We start from the raw sequence: 19,724 nt of genomic DNA, 5'->3' as shown, positions 1-19,724 counted from the left end.
CTGAGTAGAGGCCAGCCAGAGCTACAAAGAGAAACTGTCCGGGCGTGGGGGGAGGAGGGGGAGAGATATGTTTAAAGCGCCTCCGGCTAATTGGTAACAAAATATGGGGGGGGGGGGGCGCTTGGGACATAAAGGTTACACCAGCAATTTAACGGAGGAAGCTTTTTAATGCAAAGGACTTAAAGTCAGGGAATATCCTGTTTAATTTCTTTTCCTGCCTATGGAGGCCGTGGAATTTTAGCTTTCTTAGTTGATCTAAACTCCAAAAAAGTATTGTCTCTATGCTGATGTTTACTTAATGCTAAGCTCAATACAGGAAGTCAGCTACTAAAGAGTAGTTACATCAGACACAGACATTTATAAACCATCTGCTGCAAGTGACCCAGGATTCAATTACAACATCAACCCTCAAATTTCATCGAACATTCAAATTACCAGTCTAGTCAAGAATAAGTTCATTCTGCCCTACTGGCGCTTTAGATCGGGTTGCACAATCCCAAAGGGGTTGAACCGTCTTAGCCTAGCTTTAGAGCATCAGGTCCTAAGTGGAGTGCGAAGTTACCGTCAGGACATTTTAAACCGGAGGCAAGCTCCAGTGTCGCCCGCACAAACGTAATCAGCCTATACCCCCGAATTTTCGAGTTTAACACATCTCTTGAGATCAGAGTGAAATGAAGTTTCAGTCCCTTTGAGATCTCTGAGCGCACAACGCCTGACTGCTATCATTCCAAGGCGCTCAAGAATGCGAACCTAGCTTAGGGAAAAACTATTTGGTGCGGAAATTCGTGTCTTTTCCGCCCACCATCGGGGGCCGCGCCGGCCGGGTCCCGAGCGATGCCCTGGCGTGGAGTTTGGGGGCGCAACGGGGCCCGGCGGGGGCGGCGAGCGCGCGTTCCCCCGCCCGCTCGGGCGGCGTCGAGGCGCGAGCAGGCTCAGCCAGCCTTGCAGAGGGAGCTCTCGGCAGTTCAGGGGTCCCTCTCTCTGCTCGCAGCCACAGCAGCGCCGCCTGCGCCACTCGGCGGTGACGGAGACCAGCCGCGGCGAGGAGCGGACTCGGAGAAACGACAGAGCAGCAGCCCAGCTGCTGGAGGAGCACTCAGGGCGGCCGGGTAGGTTCCGGGACCGGGTGGCCTGGAAGATGGGCAGTCCGGGGCGCGTCGGCAGGGACCCGACACCCACACGGTTCCGGGACCTGGCTGCGCGCGGGCGGCAGAGGAGGGTTCAAGACCCCCTGAGCGCCGAGGCGAGCGCGGAACCCGAGCCTCCGCGCTGCAGCCTCGGTTAGGGGCCACCCGCCGCGGGAGGGGCGGAGGGCAGAGGGCGGGCCGCGGCCCGGAGATCAGCCGGGCCAAAAGCCGGCCTCGAGGGTAGAGACAAAGGAAGGAAAATGGAGTCGCCGAGCGCGCAGGCCTCTGTCGCCACCGCCGCCAGAGGCCTACCATGTTGGGAGGAGGGAAAAGCTAGCGGGCGGGCGTGGAGGGGGGGAGGTTGGCCAGGCCCTGGCGGCCGCGCCGGGCAATGGCGGCGGCCGCGCCGCAGCAGGGACGGTAGAGGGAGACAAACACCCCCCGGCGGCGGCGCTGGCGCCGGGCTGCAGCCAGCGCCGACCGGAGCGGCCCCATCGTGACACCTAGAGGCGGCCCGCGAAACCTCCTCCACCCCGGGCCCCCTTACCTTCGCGCCACACCCCCCGCGGCGCCCGCTCCGCCGCCGCTCCACCGCTCCGGCCACCTGGCGTCCCCGGCCAGCTCCGCGTGCCTGCACTGGCTACCGCTGTCGCCGCTGCCGCCAAAGAAGCAGCTCCGCGCACGGTTTAATCGCTCCACAGGCTCGGACACAAAATGGCGGCGGCGCGGTGCAGTGCGCCTGCGTCGGCGCTGCCGGGGCCGCGGGTGCTGATAAGGGAAGAGACGGGTGGGGAGGGGGGGGGCCGGCCGGCGGCGGAGTTGAGGGCGGGGGAGGAAAGGTGAGGGGAGGGGTTGGCGCAGGGCAGCATGGGAGGCGGCCCCGGGCGCCAACTTTCAAAAGCGGGCGCGATGGCGTCACGGGATGCGCCGCGAGTCGCGGCGTCACGCCGCACGCGCCCTTCCGCGCCCTCGCCGGGTCGCGCGTGGGCTCTGCTAAGGCGGAGGCGTCCTGGTTCCCGTTGGGTGGGGCTTCCTGGGCGGAGGTTTGCGGCCTCTGGGCAGTCGCGTCTCCTCCGCCCGGTTGCCGTGATTCTTGAGCTCTTTTTCTCTTCCCCCGAAGCCGTGGAGGGCGGGAGGACTGAGGTCAGCCGAACGCAGCGCGCCGGGGGCTGGGCCGTGGGGTCGAGGAGACGCCACGGTTCGGCCCTGCCCAGCCTCCTATGCAGCTGGGCCCAACCCGGGTTGAGCTCTGCAACCGTGTTCCGCTACCGAGTAAGACCCACGAGCTCCCACGCCTTCACACCTCTCCGCCACTGTTCGGTGCTCACGATCGATCGACAGCTAGAAGAGCCGTCTTTCTTTGCCCAGTGGCTTTGGTGATCTAGAAAAGGGCCTTACAAAGCCGCGTGTGAAGTTAGGAGGACCAGGACGGGGCCTCCTGCATGTCTCGAGGCCACCTTAGCCCGAAGAGACGGCAAGCCACAGCAGTCGTCTTCGGCACCGTGAAAAGACGTTATTCCTGTCAGGTTCCCAGTGGGTGAAGTCCTTCAGCCCTTCTCCCCTCTCCCTGGAGGCGCCTGGGGGGCCCTACCCTACCAGTGGTAAACTTGACAAAGGCCCTATTGCCAGATGTTCTAGTGATCACCTCTCCCCCGCAAGACCGTGGGATGTGACTTAGGACTGTATTCCCAAACTTCTTGCTTCAGCTGTGTGGATAACAGCAGCTGCACCTCGCATCAAGGGGCTGCTTCTGCTCTACCCATGTATTTATGCTGTGTGTTGTGGGAATTGTTGGCCCATTGTCAACAGATACTTGTTATTTCCCCCCAAAAGAATCAGAAAGTTGGGTTTGGAAATAATGTAAAAATCCAGATGTTCAAATGCCAGCAACTAAATAAGATGTTTTTAAACCAAGAGCCAGTTCAACCACTGTTGTGGGCCTGTCAGCTTATGACCCTTGACTTAGAAGAAAGTAAAGAGAGAAATTCCGTGACTAAATCCTGGGAAACTCCAGCATTAGAGAGAGGGTAATAAGGAAGCAGACAGAGTCAAGTCGAGAGTGTTCCAGAGGTTTGAGGCAGGAAGGGAGGCTTCTGCTTCCAGGTGCTGAATGTCCTGGTATAGTTGAGCCAGAAGCTTAGTTATTGAATCTGTTACCTCGGAGATAACTGGAAAATATCATTGGTGACTTGAGCTTGCCTAGTATGGACCAACTGAAGATGTTGGCCTGAGTAGAACGGGTTACAAAGTAAACAGGAAAGGAAGGAAATAGAGACAGTGCGTGAACGCGAAGGCAACTTGAGAGCTTTGCTGTGGGCGGAACAGACATTTGGGGATAAGTGCAAAGGACGTAAGGTCAAGGGAGTTTTGTTTTATTTCCCTTCTGGTGGTAACAGTCCAACCCACTTCCATGCACATCTCAGTCCAGTGAAGATGTTTAAAAAGATGGCACGCTGGAGGTAGAGCCAGACAAATTTCTGAATTCAAGGCCAACCTGGTCTACAGAGAGAGTTCGAGGACAGCCAGGGCTACACAGAGAAACCCTGTCTCAAAATAGATTGATAAATAAGATGGTATTATTCCTGAGCTGTTTTGTCTTATCTCAGATCACCTTGAGAGTAATTACAGTGGTATTTTCTAAGGCTGTAGTGTGGACAAATATATGGCAGTGTCTTCGGAAGGGAAAATAATCCCAGCTGTATTTACTATTGTGTGACCTCTGAGGTGTCAGACGCCAGGAATAAGGTCCAAGCAACCTTAGGACTGCTTTCTGAAAAAAGGAACCTATGTGCTGTTCTGTCAGCTGGAAACCTAGGAAGGAACAAAAGGATGTTTTCTTCTAGGAAATCCTGATGTGTCCTCCTTTGTGTCCTCATCTCCAAGGAGTAAGGCATGGCAGGCTAGAAAGAGACGTGCTGAGAGGGGAGAGTAATATGGGGTACAGATAGGATGATACGACCAGGGCCCGGGGAACATGACTCAGAGCACCTAGCATGCATGTTTGAGGCCCTGCACTCATCCCCAGCCCTGAAAAATAAGGGCAGGTTTGTTCCCTGAAGTAACAATTGAGGCTACCCTATGCCAAAGATTTATAAAGGAAACGGGTTGTTTTTTGTTGGATTTTTGTATTTATTTACTGGGGGGTGGGCATGTCCATGTTCCATGGCTTAATGTGTGAAGGTCAAAGAACAACTTGCAGAAGTTCTCTCCTTTCACCTGGGGATGGAACTCAAGTTCTCGGGCGTGGTGGCAAGTGGCTTTACCCACTGAGCCATCTTGCTAGCCCCCGTGTTTTATGTATAATTGGGATTTGTGTGACAGGGTCTTGCTATTGCAGTATAGCTTTGGTTAGCCTTGTACCCACTTGTTGCCCAAGGTGGCCTCAGATTTCATTTATAGTAGAATCCCATGTGTCCCCCCTACCCTGTCTTTCCTCCTGAGATTACAGGCATGAGCCACCACCATTCCTGGTTTGTAGAGAATAGTTTGAGAGTATCCTAGAATATGATATAGACTGTGTGTGTGTGTGTGTGTGTGTGTGTGTGTGTGTGTGTGTGTGTGATTATTAAGGGTTGTCATTTAGGAAAAATAGGTTTTAAGGGTGCCCCTTACTTTTAAAAAGTTTTTATTACCTTTTATTTTGTGTGAGGTGTATGCACGTGCATGCATGCCAGGGCACACGTGTGGGGATCAGACGATAACTTGCAGTTGGTTCTCTTCTATGATGTGGGTCCCAGGGATGAAACTCAGATTGTCAAGCATGGTCTCAAGTACTCTTACCTGCTAAGTCATCTCACTATCACCCCCAACACACACACACACACCCCTTATTTTTTGAGAATGTAAGGAAGAGTCCTTCCCATGGACTTTCAGTTAGGTTTGTAGTCCATAGGGAGTGGTCAGGGCCTTTTAGCAGATGACTGCTCAGTTTATCATATGGCTTTGGTAAAGTCACCATACTTTAGAACCTGTCCCTCAGCCTCTTTGGTGGGGGCAGATTCCTAGAGTAATTTCAAATTCTTAAGGGTTAAGTGCCTGGAAACTTAACAGATAAGGGAAGTGCTGTTTTACTAACTGGCAGATAGAGTAGTATTCATGCTGGCAAAGATGTGTTGTTGTAACTCAGTGGTATTCACTTTATCTAGTATGTGTGAGGCTTTGAGGTCAATCTGTAGTGAGACCAGAAAAAGAAAAAAATAAAGTCATGTTGTAGCCAAGTGTGGTGGTACACAACTGTAAATCCCAGCATTTGAGAGTCTGAGGTAGAAGGATCATGAATTGGAGGCCAATCTGAGCAATATAGCAAGACCTTGCCCCCCCCCAAAAAAGGAGGGGAAAGTTACATTGTTTCTCTATAGGAGATCTATAGGAGAGTTGCCAAATTACTAGAGAATTTTTTTTTGCGGGGGTGGGGGTGGGGGGGTTGGTTTTTTGAGTCAGGGTTTCTCTGTGTAGTCTTGGTTGTCCTGGAACTCACTCTGTAGATCAGGCTGTCTAGAGAAGTTTTGATAAACAGACCAAGATGCTAGGTATTAGTTATATAACTTAAATATTTAATACCACCCTGCCTGGATGTGGGAGTCAGACTGTCCTAATGTCTTAGTGAAGGTTTCTATTACTATGATAAAACACCATGACCAAAAAACAACTTGAGGAAAGGATTTATTTACCTTACGCTTCCATGTCACAGCCTGTCGTGGAAAGTCAGGATAGGAATTCAGGGCAGGAACCTGGCTTGCAGGAATTGAAGCAGAAGCCAGAAGTGTACAGGCTTTTAAAAAAAAAAAAAAAAGCATGCTCACACAGCCCGTTTTCTTATACCGTCCAGTACTACTTGCCCAAGAGTGACACCACTCACAGTGAGCTGGGCGCCCTCCCCCATCAATCAAGAAAACATACCACAAGCTTGCCTATAGATCAGTCTGATGGGGGTCTTCTCAATTGAAGTTTTCTCTTCTTAGAAGATTTTAACTGGTACCAAATTGACCAAAAGCAACCAACAAACAACCCTAACCATGTGGTGTGCACGAATGTGGGTTAAAGGTGCCACCAGACTCAGGAAGCAGGGGCAGGTGGATCTCTGTGAGTTCAAGGCCAGCCTGGTCTACAAATGGAGTTCCAGGACAGCCAGGGCTGTTGCAAAGAGAAGTCCTGCCTCAAAAACAAAAACAAAACAAAATGGGGGGGGGGGCTAACCAGGACACTTGGATTCAGGTCTTGTGTTGACTTTTTAAAAACCATTCATTTCTGGGGAGAGGCACATGTGTGCCATGGACATCAGAGGACAACTTGGAGGAGTTAGTTCTTTTAGTTGGGTTCTGAGGATTGAACTCAGGTCATCAGACTTGGTGGCAAGAGCCTTTTTATCTTGTGGGCCCTTGTGTTGATTTCTTAGTGGCTGTGTAATCTCAGGTGAGTGAGTAGCAGCTCATCTATAGATTTCTTCTCTATAAGATTGATAATTGTATTGACATAGTGATAACAGTCTTGAAAAGTAAAGCTTCTGATATAAGTACCAATTATCACCCAATAAATGTCCTTGCCATGCTTTCTGATCTTTTAGTCCCTACCCTCCCTTCCAAACAGCTCCCTCTTTCTAGAGTCATCAGTAGAATCAGCCACATTTCTAAGTAGGTTTTTCTTGGCCTAGAGTCATTCCTTCTGGGAAAGACATATTTTCTGCAAGAATTCTCAGAGATTATTTGGTTTTGTTTTTTGAGACAGGGTCTCTCTGTAGACCAAACAGGCTGGCCATGAACCAGAGACCTGTCCACCCGAGATTCTGTTTCTAAGATCCTCCCTGGCTTCCTTTTTGTTCCGTGTATGGCTTGAAGGAATTGTGAACATTTTATTTCATTTATATAAACTCTTTACACCAGAAAATCAACAAGTGAAAGGGCAGTGTGTTAACAGGAGACAAGAGTCTTTACTTTGGTGTAGGTCCTAAGGGTACACATGAATCCTTCTGTCGTCTTTGTACCTATTGAGAACATGTATGAGATACGACATGGTCCATCCAGTTCACCAGATATTATCTCATACTTATTCCTCTCCTCTTTCCCTCCCTCCCTCCCTCCACCTCCTTTTTTTGAATTGAACCGGGCCTGCGCACACTAGGATGCTAAAGTCGCACAATACCTCTGAGCTACACCCCCAGCTCCAGTTAAGCAAATCTTTTTTGAGTATCTGCACCCTTTCGGCTCCCTATTTTGAGCACTGGATTCAAGAACTGCTTCCTGCCTTTGAACTTAAAAGTTTAAGTGTAAAAAATGCAACAACTGGGCCTGGAGAGCTGGCTTAGCAATTAGGAGCACCTGCTGCTCGTGCAAGGAACCTGGGTTGGCTCCCAGCACCCACATGGCAGGTCACAACTGTCGCTCCAGTGCCAGGGGATCTGACACCCTTTCCTGGCCTATGAGGGCATCAGGAATGCATGTAGTGGCCATACATACATGTAGGCAAATACTCAAAAACTAAAAATCTTTAACAAGGCAAGAATGGATTCACCGAAAAGAGTGTAAAGAAAAGAATCATCTCTAGTAGTGTCTCACTTCAGCTGTATCTAAGTGCTGCCAAAGTATTACTAGGTGAGACGAAGGCATGCAAGGTAAAGAACATAAAAGTATGTAAGCGTGTGTGAGGACAGTGGGTCGGCCCATGCCACTGGGCTAGGAGGAAATACGATGCTGAACCTCATAAAACACTAGGAAAGTTTTCAGTGTCTATCCAAATCAACTGCCAAACCAACTACTTCTTATATCTTACAGACTTCCACACATCTGCCCAGACCTCAAGAATTTTTCCTTATCAATGTCTTCTTTCTTCAAACCCCTGCAAAAACTGTATTTGTTTTATTATCTCCCAGTTCAAATGGTTGCCTGAAGTGTGATCCTAATTAGTCTTATCAATAAAAACCTGGAGTCAGATCTTAATGTGAAAGCTGAAAAGATCAGAGAAGCAGAGCAGCAGCTACTAGAGATTCTTACCTCCATGAATCCTCAGGCTGAATGAGGGGGCCCGAGATCCTATCTCCACCCACCTCATATTCCTGTCTCTACCTCCTGAGTGCTGGGATTAAAGGTGTGAGTCTCCCAAGTGCTGGGATTAAAGATGTGTAGCACCACCACCTGGCTTCTATGGTTAACTAGTGGCTAGCTCCACCCTCTGATCTCCAGGCAAGCTTTATTTGTCAGAACATAAACAAAATACCATACAACAGTTGCCCTTTCAAGTACCTACATCCCATGCTTGGGAAGTAGGTTAATTCTAGGTTTTGCTCTTTGCATTTTCCAGGCATCGATCGATTAGCTTTCTGTAATGCATCGTATCCTTTGTGACTCCCTTTCCATTGTGTTGGGATTACAGGCATACCTCACCATGCCGAACCTAGTTTTATCTTAAATTCGGGAAATGAGCCAGGTAGAGTGGTGCACACCTGTAATCCCAGCACTCAGGAGCTCAGGCAGGAGAATTGTGGGTTTGAGACCAATATGGCCAATATAGCGAGTTCTAGGACAGCCGGGGATCTTGTTTCAAAAGAAACAGAAAAGAAAAAAGAAAAAGTTACTCATTCAAAACCATAATGAGCTGGGCAGTGGTGGCGCACACCTTTAATCCCAGCACTTGGGAGGCAGAGCCAGGTGGATCTCTGTGAGTTTGAGGATCTCTGTGAGCCTGGTCTACAGAGTGAGTTCCAGGAAAGACACAAAGCTACACAGAGAAACCCTATCTCGAAAAACCAAACCAAACCAAACCAAAAAAACCCATAATGAGACTCATGTCTTTCAGCCACGCTTTTCTCTCTGTTCATGTTCTCTTGTTGGCTGCTTGGGGTTCCTCACTCCCTCCCTTAGACCTCAGATCACATTTCCTTCATCACTTTTTTTTTTTTTTTTTGAGACAGTTTCTCTGTGTAACACAGCCCTGGCTGTCCTTTGTAGACCAGGCTGGGCTTGAACTCCCAGAGATCTGCCTGCCTCTGTCTCCTGAATTTCAGAGATTAAAGGCCTGCACCACCACCACCCGGCTTTCATAATTTTTTTTCTTATTTCTTTCCCCTTTCTATAATGGGATTGAACCTGTGGCCTTGGGCATACTAGGCAGATGCTTTACCACTGAGCTATATCCCTAGCTCTTTTTTGCCACCCCCTTTTTTTTAAGGCATGATTTTACTAAGTTGCTGGCCTTAAATTAATTCTATGACCTAGGCTGGCCTTAAACGTTTCAGGCTCTGGAGTAACTAAGATTCTAAGCCTCTGTCACCAGGCCCAATTTCAGACAACATCCTGCCCGCTCTCCTTCCTTTCCTCTCCTGCCCGTCCCTTTCCACTTACCCTCCCTTCCTTGCCTTGCTATGTTAACCCACCTGATTTTGAAATTCTAGGCTCAAATCATCCCCTTACCTCAGCCTCCCGAGTACTAGAATTACAGGTGTGTACCACAGCACCTAGCTCAACGTTTCTGCTTCTATGGTAGTCCTCTGGAGATGATGCTATAGCTCCAAGGCTACCTAGGAAGGAGAAGGGAGATGATGTCTCTGCCAGGAATTAAGCACAGGACCTTATGCAGGTTAAGCATGTGCTCTTTCACTGAACACTGAGCTCTCATTTCCTTAATTCCACATGATTTGCTTGGGAGGGACAAAAGGATTTCTGACCCCAAGACAAGCTGGCTATTACTGCTTCAACTCAAGGAAGGGCTGTAGTCAGACTCATCAGACTTGAGCAGAAAGCACCTTTAACCTCTGAGCCATCTCAAAAGGGCTTTAATGATGGAAATTTCAGGCAACTTTGGCAGACAGATAGCAGAGGTATTTGGAGCTATGATTTTTAGTCTGTAAGTACGTCCTGAGTAACTGAACCTAGCTTTATGCTCTAGACAGGTAGTGCTGGGGGAAGACTGTCGTTTTTTTGCCCTTTTGGGGGGCCTGCCACCTAGCTCCCAAATTACACATGGAGGCTTATTCTTACTTATAAATGCCTGGCCTTAGCTTGACTTGTTTCTTGCCAGCTTTCCTTAATTTATCACATCTATCCTTTGCCTCTGGGCTTTTCCCTTTCTCTTCAGTAAATCTTACTCTGTTTCTTGCTGTGTAGCTGGGTGGCTGGCCCCTGGAGTCCTCCTCCTTCTCTGGCTACTTCTTCCTCTTTTTTTCCTCCTAGATTTCTGCTCTATATATTCTCTCTGCCTGTCAGCCCAGCCTATTTCTCTCTCCTGCCTTGCCATTGGCCCTTCAGTTCTTTATTAGACCATCAGGTGTTTTACACAGGCACAATAACACAGCTTCACAGAGTTACACAAATGCAGCATAAACAAAAGTAACACACCTTAAAATAATATTCTGCTACAGGAAACAAGTGATACTCCTAAGGAATGTGCTGAATTTTTTGTTGTTGTTGTTGTTGTTGTTTTTCGAGACAGGGTTTCTTTGTGTAGCTTTGGCACCTTTCCTGGAACTCACTCTGTAGCCCAGGCTGGCCTCAAACTCAGAGATCTGCCTGCCTCTGCCTCCCCAGTGCCGGGATTAAAGGCTTGCGCCACCATCGTCGGGCAATGTGCTGAATTTTAAGGCTTCTTGTACACTAAACATGGTACTTTCATCCTCAAAATGTTTAGAAGTTGCATTTGAGATAGAGTAAGACTTAAGTTGGGAAATTGGATATAGGGAGCCCAGAGGTAACAGAGTGCAGAGATACACATCCAAAGGCATTTCTGTTATTGTTGTGTTTAGAGATAGGATCCCACATTGTAGCCTAGCCTGGCCTGGAACTCAAAAAAATCCTTCTGTCTCAGCTCTCAAGTGCTAGGCTTAGAGGTATGAGCTACCCCTCCTGGCCTTATAAGACATTTCTTTAAAAGAATATATATATATGAACCACATAGTGTGGAGACTACCAATAAAGTATTGTGTGATATATATATAATCATTTATATATGTGCCTGTGTCTGTGCTTGAGAGTGTGGAAATCAGAGGGTAATTTACAGGAGCAGGTTCTTTCCTCCTACCATGTGAATTACAGGGATCCAACTCATATTGCCAGGCTTGTGCAGCACATGCTTTTACCCACTGAGTCTTCTCAAGAGCCCTAAAAGACATTTCTTGATCACTTTTTATGTATCTGGCTTTGGATACTAGAGGTAAAGGGGATATATCTAGCTGGGCATGGTAGTGTATACTTTATAGTCCCAACATTCAGTAAGTGGAAGCAGGAAGATTGCAGGTTCAAGACCAGCTTGGGCTATATAATGAAACCTTGTCTAAAACAAACAAACAAAAACAAGGAAATGCAGGCTGATCAAATAGTAATTGCCAGGCTCCATGGCAGACTCATCATCTTCAGGGAAGTTCTCAGATGGCTCTGAAAACTGGATAAATTGGAAAGACATAATCTGATTCCATTTATGAAAAATAGACAGGATAAGCAAATCTATAGGGCAAAATAGATTTCTAGTTGTCTAGGCCTAGGTGTGTGGGGGAGAGTGCAGGAGCCTTGGGAAAGACAGCTGAAAGGGAGTAACGTTCCTTATGGGTAGGTAAAAATATTCTAAAACTGTAGTCCTTGGTATAAAACTCTGAATATACCCAAAGCCATTAGGTTAATAGAGCATTAGATGCTTTATCACAGTACTGGGGGTTGAACCGCATCATGCCAGTGTTAGGCAAACACTACCACTGAGCTGCATTCCAGGTTTGCCTGCTTTTTAACTTTGTTCTGACCCTGGTCCTGCTGAGCAGCCCCGGGTGGCCTCCTTGAGCTCACCTACAGCCCATGCAGTCTGAACCTGTGGGGGGGGGGGCGGGGGTTGGACCTCGGCCCCCAAGTAGCTGGCGTTAGACGCTTACACCATCAGGCCTGATTTGAACTGTATGCTTTGTTGTTTAATTTTCAAAAATTGATGTTTTGTTTTGTTTTTGAGACAGGGTCTCACTATGTAACTGGCTATCCTAGAACTCACTGTGTAGAACAGACTGTCCTTGAACTCATAGAAATCTGCCTGCTTCTGCCTCCTGAGTGCTAGAATTAAAGGTGTGTGTCACCATACCCAGTTAAGAAAGAAAGAAAGAAAGAAAGAAAGAAAGAAAGAAAGAAAGAAAGAAAGAAAGAAAGAAAGAAAGAAAGAAAGAAAGAAAGAAAGAAGCCAAAACTTTGTTTTGTTTTGTGACAGAACTTCAAGTAGTCTAGGTTGGCCTCCAATTTATTATGTAGCTGAGAATGACCTTAAACTCCTGATCCTCCTGCCTTAGCCTCCCAAGTGCTGGGATTACAGGCTTGCACCACCATGTCCAGCAAATTGTACACTTTAGAGGTTGAACCACATAGTGTGGAGACTACCAATAAAGTATTGTTTAAAGGGGCGGTGCCGGGCAGTGGTGGCGCACGCCTTTAATCCTAGAACTTGAGAGGCAGAAGCAGGCGGATCTCTGAGTTCAAGACCAGCCAGGGTTGCAGAGAGAGACCCTGTCTCAAAAACAAGACTAAAAGAACTTACAAAGCTCTGCTGGAAAGGACCCATTAGACTCCTGTGGGTCATCCTCAGACTTTTGTGGTGCCAGTTGCTTAGTAGAATCATCAGGGTACTTAGGCATACACCAGAGCAACTGCAGTTGCATGTGATTAATGCATTAGAATGGTAATATAGGCCAGCTAGGCCTCAAAATCACTGTGTTGCCCAGGCTGGCTTTGAATTCACAGCATTTCAAGACAGGGTTTCTCTGTGTAGTTTTGGTGCCTGTCCAGGGTCTCACTCTGTAGACCAGGCTAGCCTCGAACTCACAGAGATCTGCCTGGCTCTGCCTCCCGAGTGCTGGGATTAAAGGCGTGTGCCACCACTGCCCGGCTGCAATCTTATTAGGAGAATTTGTCACTCTACAATAGTGAGGTACAACTCTTTTTTCTTTTTCTTTTTCCTTCTTTAGAGAGAGGAGACAGAGAAGAGAGAGGAGAGAGAGAGAGGAGAGGAGAGGTACAATTCTTAAAGAACTATGTAATGTCTAAGTTGAAAGTTTTTAGGGGGTTGGCTTGAGCAAGGCAATGTAGAGGTGAAAATAATGGACCACAGAAGGAGAGGTGCCAGGCTCAGGTGTAGGCAAGCCCTGCAGATAGCTCAGTAAAGCTCTAGGGCAGAGGGGGCAGTTACAGTAGAAATGAGAATCCAGACTGGACTAGACGCAAAGGGTTTTGAGAGCGAGGTTAAGTAGGCTGGGGTTTTCTGTAAAGGGAAGAATGCCTGTAGAGTCTTAGAAACCATTCTAAAGCATGGAGAATAAAGCATCCAAAGCATCCTCATGGAGAGTAAGTCCAAGAGGGATGAAGAGGAGGCTTTGAGTTGTTGAGTTTGAAATGCTTTGGATGTTCCAAAGGAAGTATCCAGTCTGGAGTTGGATTCACAAAGGTCTAGAAATAAAATAAAAACAGAATGACTGACATTAGCCTCAGAATGTAGATGCAAGCCATGCATTTAAAGAGAGTAGAACTCTGTGGAGTGCTGTTTAAGGGGTGCCTGAGGAGGAGGAGGAGGAGGAGGAAGAGGAGTTAGCTAAGAACATAGATAGTTGTTAGCTGTCGCAAAGCAGCTGCTTATTTAGCTGACCTAAGTCAGCATTTACTGTATGTCCATGTGCCTGGGATGTATCATGAGTTAAGAGGCAACTGGGCCTTGAATTTTAGCATCAACTTTAGACTGATGGCTATCTCTGCAGGCCATTGACAACCATATTTTCTAAATGATACATTGTGCTTCCTTAACTTTAGAGGAGGAACTGGAGTCTTTCCAACCTCACCTTCTCAAGTTATCCAGGTCCAGAACAGCCTAGCCTGGCATCCAAGAACCTTTTTTTTTTAACCTTTTGAGACAGGGTTTCTCTGTATAACTGCCCTGGCTGTCCTGGAACTCACCCGGTAGACCAGGCTGGCCTCGAATTCACAGAAATCCGCCTGCCTTTGCCTCCTGAGTGCTGGGATTAAAAGTGTGCGCCACCACCGCCTGTTTTTTTGTATCTGTTTTTTATTTGTTTTGTTTTTTAAGATTTATTTATGTATATGAGGTTTTGCTTGCATGTATGTATGTACCTATAGATGGTTATGAACTACTAAGTGGATGCTGGGACCTGAACCCAGGTCCTCTGCAAGAACACTAAGTGTTCTTAACTGCTGAGCTGTCCCTCCAGCCACGCCAAGAGCCTTCTAACCTTGGGGATGGGTGGCCTGAATAGTACACTTCTTTCTGAGGGGATGGTGGGAAAGCAGAGAACATCTCATGTGCTGGTATCCAGCAAATTGTACCCACATACCAGGCTCAGAACCGTACAAGGAAGTTACCCCCGCTCTGTGGGGGAGACAAAGAAGCAGTCCTCTTCCCATGTGCCAGCCCATCTGCTTCTTTGCCTTCATAAACATGCTTTTTCTTTTTGGTTCACTACAGCTTTGGATACATGAGAAAGAAGAGTGAGAGACAAGAAGAAAAGGTAAGGTTGGAAGAGGGCCAGAGGAAAGAGGGATGGAAGGAAACTCCTGCAGCCACCAACACAATAATAAACTGTATCCTGAACCACCTCAGCCTGGCTCCTTTTTTGCAGCATGCACCTGTCAATTTCCTCTGTGCAAAGTTCTGAAGATGATGAGCAAGACATGGCTGTGACCTGGGTGGTCTTAAATGATGAGACCCATCAGCATGTTATAGGCCTTGGAAGCCCATTTCCACTTGCCTCCTCTGGGCACACACCTTCCTTGCCCTGATAGCTGTGACTCTTGATAATATCACCCATCTCCCCCCAACCTGGGGCAGCAGGCTCCCAACTGTCCTGAATCTGAGCCGGAAGAACAAATGTCTCCCCCGCCTGCAGGAGGCAGGGTAGGAAGTAAGAGTTCTGAGGCAGCTGTGCCCTGCGTACGCCTCCCACCATCCGACAGACCAAGATCTGCTGTTGGGCTAAGAGACCCGCCAGCCTGACCTCACGTTGCGAATTGAGAGGTCAAGTGGTTGTCCTGTGCTTGATCCATGCTGCTTCGAGCCCAGAAGACTTGAGGGGCAAAGGGCTGAGGGGCCTTCCCTGGCCTTGAGTTTTCATTTAGCTGTGCCCCCTGTGCCCTGACTCTAGTTCCTATCCATCCTGTCCTCACCCTGTCTCAGCTAGGACAGAAGCCTAGGACCCTCCTTGTAGAAGACAGAGGAGTCTTGTTCCTTCTGTTTTGGAGGACGGGGATATTCAGTGACGGTCAGAATTGAATGATGACATGCTCCCATCCTGTATTCCTTGCCAGGCACTGTCCTGTGGTTTGTGCTGTGAGGTGGTGGTCACCGTCTTCACTTTCCTAAGGCCTGCTCAGCCAAGGTTTGACTCCACTGTTCCCCCCCACTCTGAACAGTCCTGCCCTACCAGTGGGCCTGCAGATTCTGCTGGTGGTTCTGGGACTTGCCTCCAAACTATGACCAGCGATAGGCAGTGGTGTGGTCTGTCACCTGATTGTTTTGTCTACTCCATTTTACCCCAGCTGACCAACCAAAAAGCTGAACTGCCCTCCATCCTGCCCGGCCATGCCAGTGTGTGAGGGCTGTCTGCCCGCCCTCCCCGCTCCCCCCTGCCCCCACCAGACTATAGTGAACTGCCAGCATCCACTCACAGGTGTTTCCTGTTGCCGTTTCTTTTGTTCAGCCTGACCTCCCCAGCAGGTGGTGATGGCCCAGCCAAAAACCTCTTCATAGGCAGTTCTGAAACACTGGGGTAAAGCTCCCCAGGGATCTGGGTCACCCCCACCACATCTAGGCAAACTGTTGACACCTAATTGGCTCTTCTTGAGTGCTCCCCATCTCCCCGCGACAGCTTTGTGCACACAGTGTCTGTCACACTAGTGTGCTCTATCACCACAGGTATTGGGATAGCAGAGTGCGCTCAAGCTAGGGAGACCTTATGCACGACCAGTCTCTCCAGACAATGGAAATTCTGACAGGAGGATGGAGGGTTCATTTCTCTAGCCATGGGTGTGGAAATCTCTCGGGACCTTCTTAGAAAAGGCCTGCCATCCCGAAACCCCACCCCACCCTCCAGTCCCTCCCAAAGGTCTCCTAACTTAGGTTAATAACTCCTGTGTTGGAGGCAGGGAAGCCCTCCTGGGGAGCCCTACTTCCTCAACACAGGTCTGCGGGCTGTTGGGGGCCACAGAGTTCACAGGCTTGTTTTTGCAGGGAAGGAGGGGCCTCAGGGAGGGAAGGACCTGGCTGTCTTGGTTCACCGGACAGCCATCCGGGTCTCCTGTCTCCCAGGCCCCACTCCTCCCCTAAGCGAGGGTTCCCACCTCCCCACACAAGTCGCTTCTTGAGCTCCTCGGTAGGAAGCTGCCTAGTCAGAGGGGCACAGACTGAAGCCTGCCACCTACGGATGCCGTTCTGCTGCCCCCTGGTGGCCACAGCTCAGGCACCCCGTGCCAGCTTCTTTTGCTTTCTCTTTGCCCGCCAGCCACAGCCTGTCTGGAATAAGCATAGTTCGGGCCTTCTCTGGGCCAGCTGCTTAGATCCACTCGGGCTGGAGTTCCCAGCCTGGCTGCAGGCTCAGCCTGTTCAGCAGCGCTCTCTTCCCTTCTCTGTCTCTTCTCCAAGCACAACCCTGGACTCTGGGCTTCCTTCCACCCGGATTTCTAGGGCAAATGCCCACGATGTTGTCACAGCTGGAGTGTGGGCACAGCAGTGCCAGGAAGAGCACACCAGAAGGTGTCGGAGCAGAGGTTCAGGAGCGCAGCAAGCCATGTAGGAAACGCATTTTGCTTTTTTATTTTCTGTAAAACTCTGTAAATAAAATACAAAACCAAGGGATGTGGTGAGGCAGAGTAAGATATGGCCAGGCCCCTGACACTATTTGTGGCAAAGGATATGCAGAACCAAGGCTGGGAGGCACTTCATTTCAGGCACTCTACCAACCCCAGGGGTAACAGAAGAATATATTAGATTTTCATTGATAGGAATTTGTGGAGAGAGGTGTCTGGAACCAGCCCTCACCCTCCCTGCCAGTGCCTGGTGAGCCCTGAAAATGGGGGAAGGAACACTGGGAGCCGGTGACTGGAGAGTTCAGAACGCTGTACTGGCCATGCTGCTGGGCCCAAAGATTCGAGGCAGAGCATCCAGGGACTCCTCCAGCCGTCGGTGAGCGGACTGTCCTTCCTCCCCTATAACGTGTGAGGATAAGGTCAAGAGTGGCCCTGGCATCGTCCAGGCCTTCTCACGCCTGGCATTACCTCACCCTACTCCCAGTAGCCAAGCTGTGTCCCCAAGCCCCCTTAACTCACGCCTCCCACTTCCCAGCCTTACCACACTGCTGGAGGCTCTGCCGGGCGGCTTCCCTCACAGCTTCTGTGTCTGTTTGGCACAAGTACACCAGGGGCTCGATGCCCTCAGGAGCCTATGGGGACAAAACACGGAGGCAGGGTCAGTGTGACAAGTAGGAACAGCCCTGCAGCGGAAGCGGCGGGTAGGCAGGTGGGCAGGGATCACCTTGATACAGCCCAAAGCCAGGCATCCAGCCACCCGAGTCTGCACATCCTCGTCCTCAAGTTGGTCCAGGAAGCACAAAAGAGCCTGGGCGAGGTGAGAGGGCAGAATCAGACATGGGAGCCCTCAGCCCTCACCTTATCCACAAGAGAACCCTGCCAAACTCACCCTTTCCCGGAAGACGGGACCGAGCGAGAGGCTCCGGAGCTGGGTGCTGACAGCGGCCATGACTTTGTTGTTGCCGTGGACCAGCAGGGAGCTAAGAGCCCGAAGCCCATCCCTTCGCAGGCGCCCTTCAGGTGCTAGCCTCAGGGCCTTCAGCACAACAGCCTGGTCATCAGAGTTCAAATTCTGGACCAGTAACACTGGAAGAAGGGGGGCGGAGGGGCACGACAAGTTGGCAAAGCTCTTGGGGTGAGAGGCTTTGCCCTCATCATTCACGCCCTCAGGACCACCCACGGGGTCAGCGTTCTGTGGCCAGGGCCACCGCCTCACCCTCCTCTGCAGTCTCTGTCACATAGGCATCCATGGAGGGGCTGTCCAGGGCTTCGACATAACTCCAGAACTGGAAGATGGTGAACTGCTCCCCGGGGCCTGGTTGGGGCCTCCTCGGCAGCTTCCGTCCCAGGGCGTCTTCCAGGAACTTCACACACACTGCAGGAGACAGTACCACAGCCCTGAGTTGAGACAGACCCAATCCTCTAAGGGAGAAGAGAATGTCCCCGTTCTAGCTCAGACCCAGGGACTCCTTGTCCACACTCCCCTCTGAGGACAAGCACTCGCTAGTTCTCTTCAGTGTTCAACTTGCCAGTCAGTATGGGATGACAGGGCCTTCCCCAAGGGAGCTAAGGAAGGAAGGAGGGGGTAGGTAGGCAGCCCACTCACCAGCCTCGGCTAAGTCCGGCTGGCGCAGGGAAAGACGGGCACCGTACTGGCTGCAGAAAGCCAGGTGCACCCGCTCCACCGGGCAGATGAAGGGGCTGAGGCCCTCTGTACACTGGTCCCAAAAGGTCAGGAAGCCGGACCGGGAGGCAGAGAACTGCACCACTGTGAGGAGTGAGGAAGAGCATCAGCAACGGAGCAGGGCAGGCAGGAGGGGCAGGCATGAACTCCACTGGAGGACGTCACAGCCCAAGCCCAGGAGGCCTTTACCTTCCTGGGCAGAAGTGACTGGGTTCCCCCACAGCTTGCTGCGCTCACACACTTCCTCAAGCACGCGGGCTTCCCTCAGCAGCCGCTCTAGGGCCCATGCCTCCTGGCAGCGTAGGGGCCCAAATGTGCCCAGTTTCTAGAGGACAGGGGTTGCCAAGTAATTTAGACCTCATGGTAAGGGTGGCTGGGGGGATGGGTCAGGGGAGTACAGGTCCCAGCATGCATTGGGAGAGGCTGAAATAGGAAGGGTATAGGAGGTATTATATTCAGTAGAAGCCAAATGCCAGGACCCTGGGGCATTGGTGTGTGGGACTGAGAGGTTTAGAGGGGAGGTTTGGAGTGCAGGGCTCCCTGGGGCAAGGGGGGGAGGGTATTATCCCCTCACCAGCAGGAGGCGGCTGCAGTGATACAGGTGCTGGACCAAGGTAGCATCCAGGGCTGGACACCCTGTGCTTAGGGACTGGGCATTTGATGAGTCTAATCTGTCCTCTGCCACAGCCTCTGGGCTGCTTGTGGGCCTGAGAAGAAAATGGAATCAAACACCCCAACAACACACATCACCTCTGGTCACCAGAGATTATTTTTATTAAGCTCCTCCCACCCAGAATGGCAGAACAACGTGCAGACACAGACAGCAGGTAAGTTCACAGAGGACTTCCAGGAGGATAAGGCTGTAACCAGCAATGAGTAGCATGGGTCTTTATAGTCAACCTTTTGCAACCCTTGCTAAGACCAAAGGGGCTGCCGGGCCCGAGATGGGCGCCAGTAGCATTGCAGGCGGGATGGTCTATAAAATGCGGACGGCAAGGGACGCAGGGCTTGGGACTGGAACCTAGGGAGTCGTGAAGGAAGGAGGGACCGGGTGCGACTCTCAAATCGGAAACGGTAAAGTCTGCTCCAGGAATGAGAGCTGAGAGGCCGGGGTCTCCGGGAGAGTCGGGGTCGTGATGGAGGGGGCTGATACCG

General features: G+C 50.2%; 3 protein-coding genes across 11 annotated transcripts in view; 1 reads left to right on the top strand and 2 right to left on the bottom strand.

Annotated features, from left to right (window-relative positions):
- Ctcf (CCCTC-binding factor) overlaps window positions 1–1,811 on the bottom strand; it is a 47,480-nt gene extending 45,669 nt beyond the window's left edge. For both annotated transcript variants that reach the window (XM_006986810.4, XM_006986811.4), the window contains exon 1: window positions 1,675–1,811. The gene's annotated coding sequence lies outside the window, so the exon portion shown is untranslated. The remainder of the gene's footprint in view (window positions 1–1,674) is intronic.
- On the top strand, window positions 835–16,933 carry LOC107402440 (uncharacterized). Its single transcript, XM_042277587.2, has 3 exons — window positions 835–1,109; window positions 14,550–14,592; window positions 14,704–16,933. The coding sequence occupies exons 1-3, from the start codon at window positions 835–837 to the stop codon at window positions 14,737–14,739; spliced, it is 354 nt and encodes a 117-aa protein (XP_042133521.2). The 3' UTR covers window positions 14,740–16,933.
- The window catches only part of Ripor1 (RHO family interacting cell polarization regulator 1), a 28,301-nt gene continuing 25,446 nt past the window's right edge, over window positions 16,870–19,724 (bottom strand). For all 8 annotated transcript variants that reach the window (XM_076572074.1, XM_076572072.1, XM_006986808.4 and 5 more), the window contains 8 exons: window positions 19,144–19,276; window positions 18,759–18,894; window positions 18,492–18,653; window positions 18,102–18,260; window positions 17,775–17,971; window positions 17,610–17,693; window positions 17,427–17,517; window positions 16,870–17,284 (listed from right to left, as the gene is read on the bottom strand). In XM_076572074.1, the coding sequence (XP_076428189.1) occupies window positions 17,187–17,284; window positions 17,427–17,517; window positions 17,610–17,693; window positions 17,775–17,971; window positions 18,102–18,260; window positions 18,492–18,653; window positions 18,759–18,894; window positions 19,144–19,276 (1,060 nt within the window). In that variant the 3' untranslated portion in view covers window positions 16,870–17,186. The remainder of the gene's footprint in view (window positions 17,285–17,426; window positions 17,518–17,609; window positions 17,694–17,774; window positions 17,972–18,101; window positions 18,261–18,491; window positions 18,654–18,758; window positions 18,895–19,143; window positions 19,277–19,724) is intronic.

Source organism: Peromyscus maniculatus, chromosome 5 (assembly GCF_049852395.1).
Source record: "Peromyscus maniculatus bairdii isolate BWxNUB_F1_BW_parent chromosome 5, HU_Pman_BW_mat_3.1, whole genome shotgun sequence".
In the NCBI taxonomy this organism is placed as follows: domain Eukaryota; kingdom Metazoa; phylum Chordata; class Mammalia; order Rodentia; family Cricetidae; genus Peromyscus; species Peromyscus maniculatus.
This window is presented reverse-complemented; position numbering and strand designations above follow the sequence as displayed.

Excerpts from the sequence above, each read along its gene's own strand:
- LOC107402440 (XM_042277587.2), top strand. The coding sequence starts at position 835 with ATGCCCTGGCGTGGAGTTTGGGGGCGCAACGGGGCCCGGCGGGGGCGG. Across the intron at positions 1,110-14,549 it reads GGAGCACTCAGGGCGGCCGG|CTTTGGATACATGAGAAAGA; the intron begins GTAGGTTCCGGG and ends GGTTCACTACAG. Across the intron at positions 14,593-14,703 it reads GTGAGAGACAAGAAGAAAAG|CATGCACCTGTCAATTTCCT; the intron begins GTAAGGTTGGAA and ends CCTTTTTTGCAG.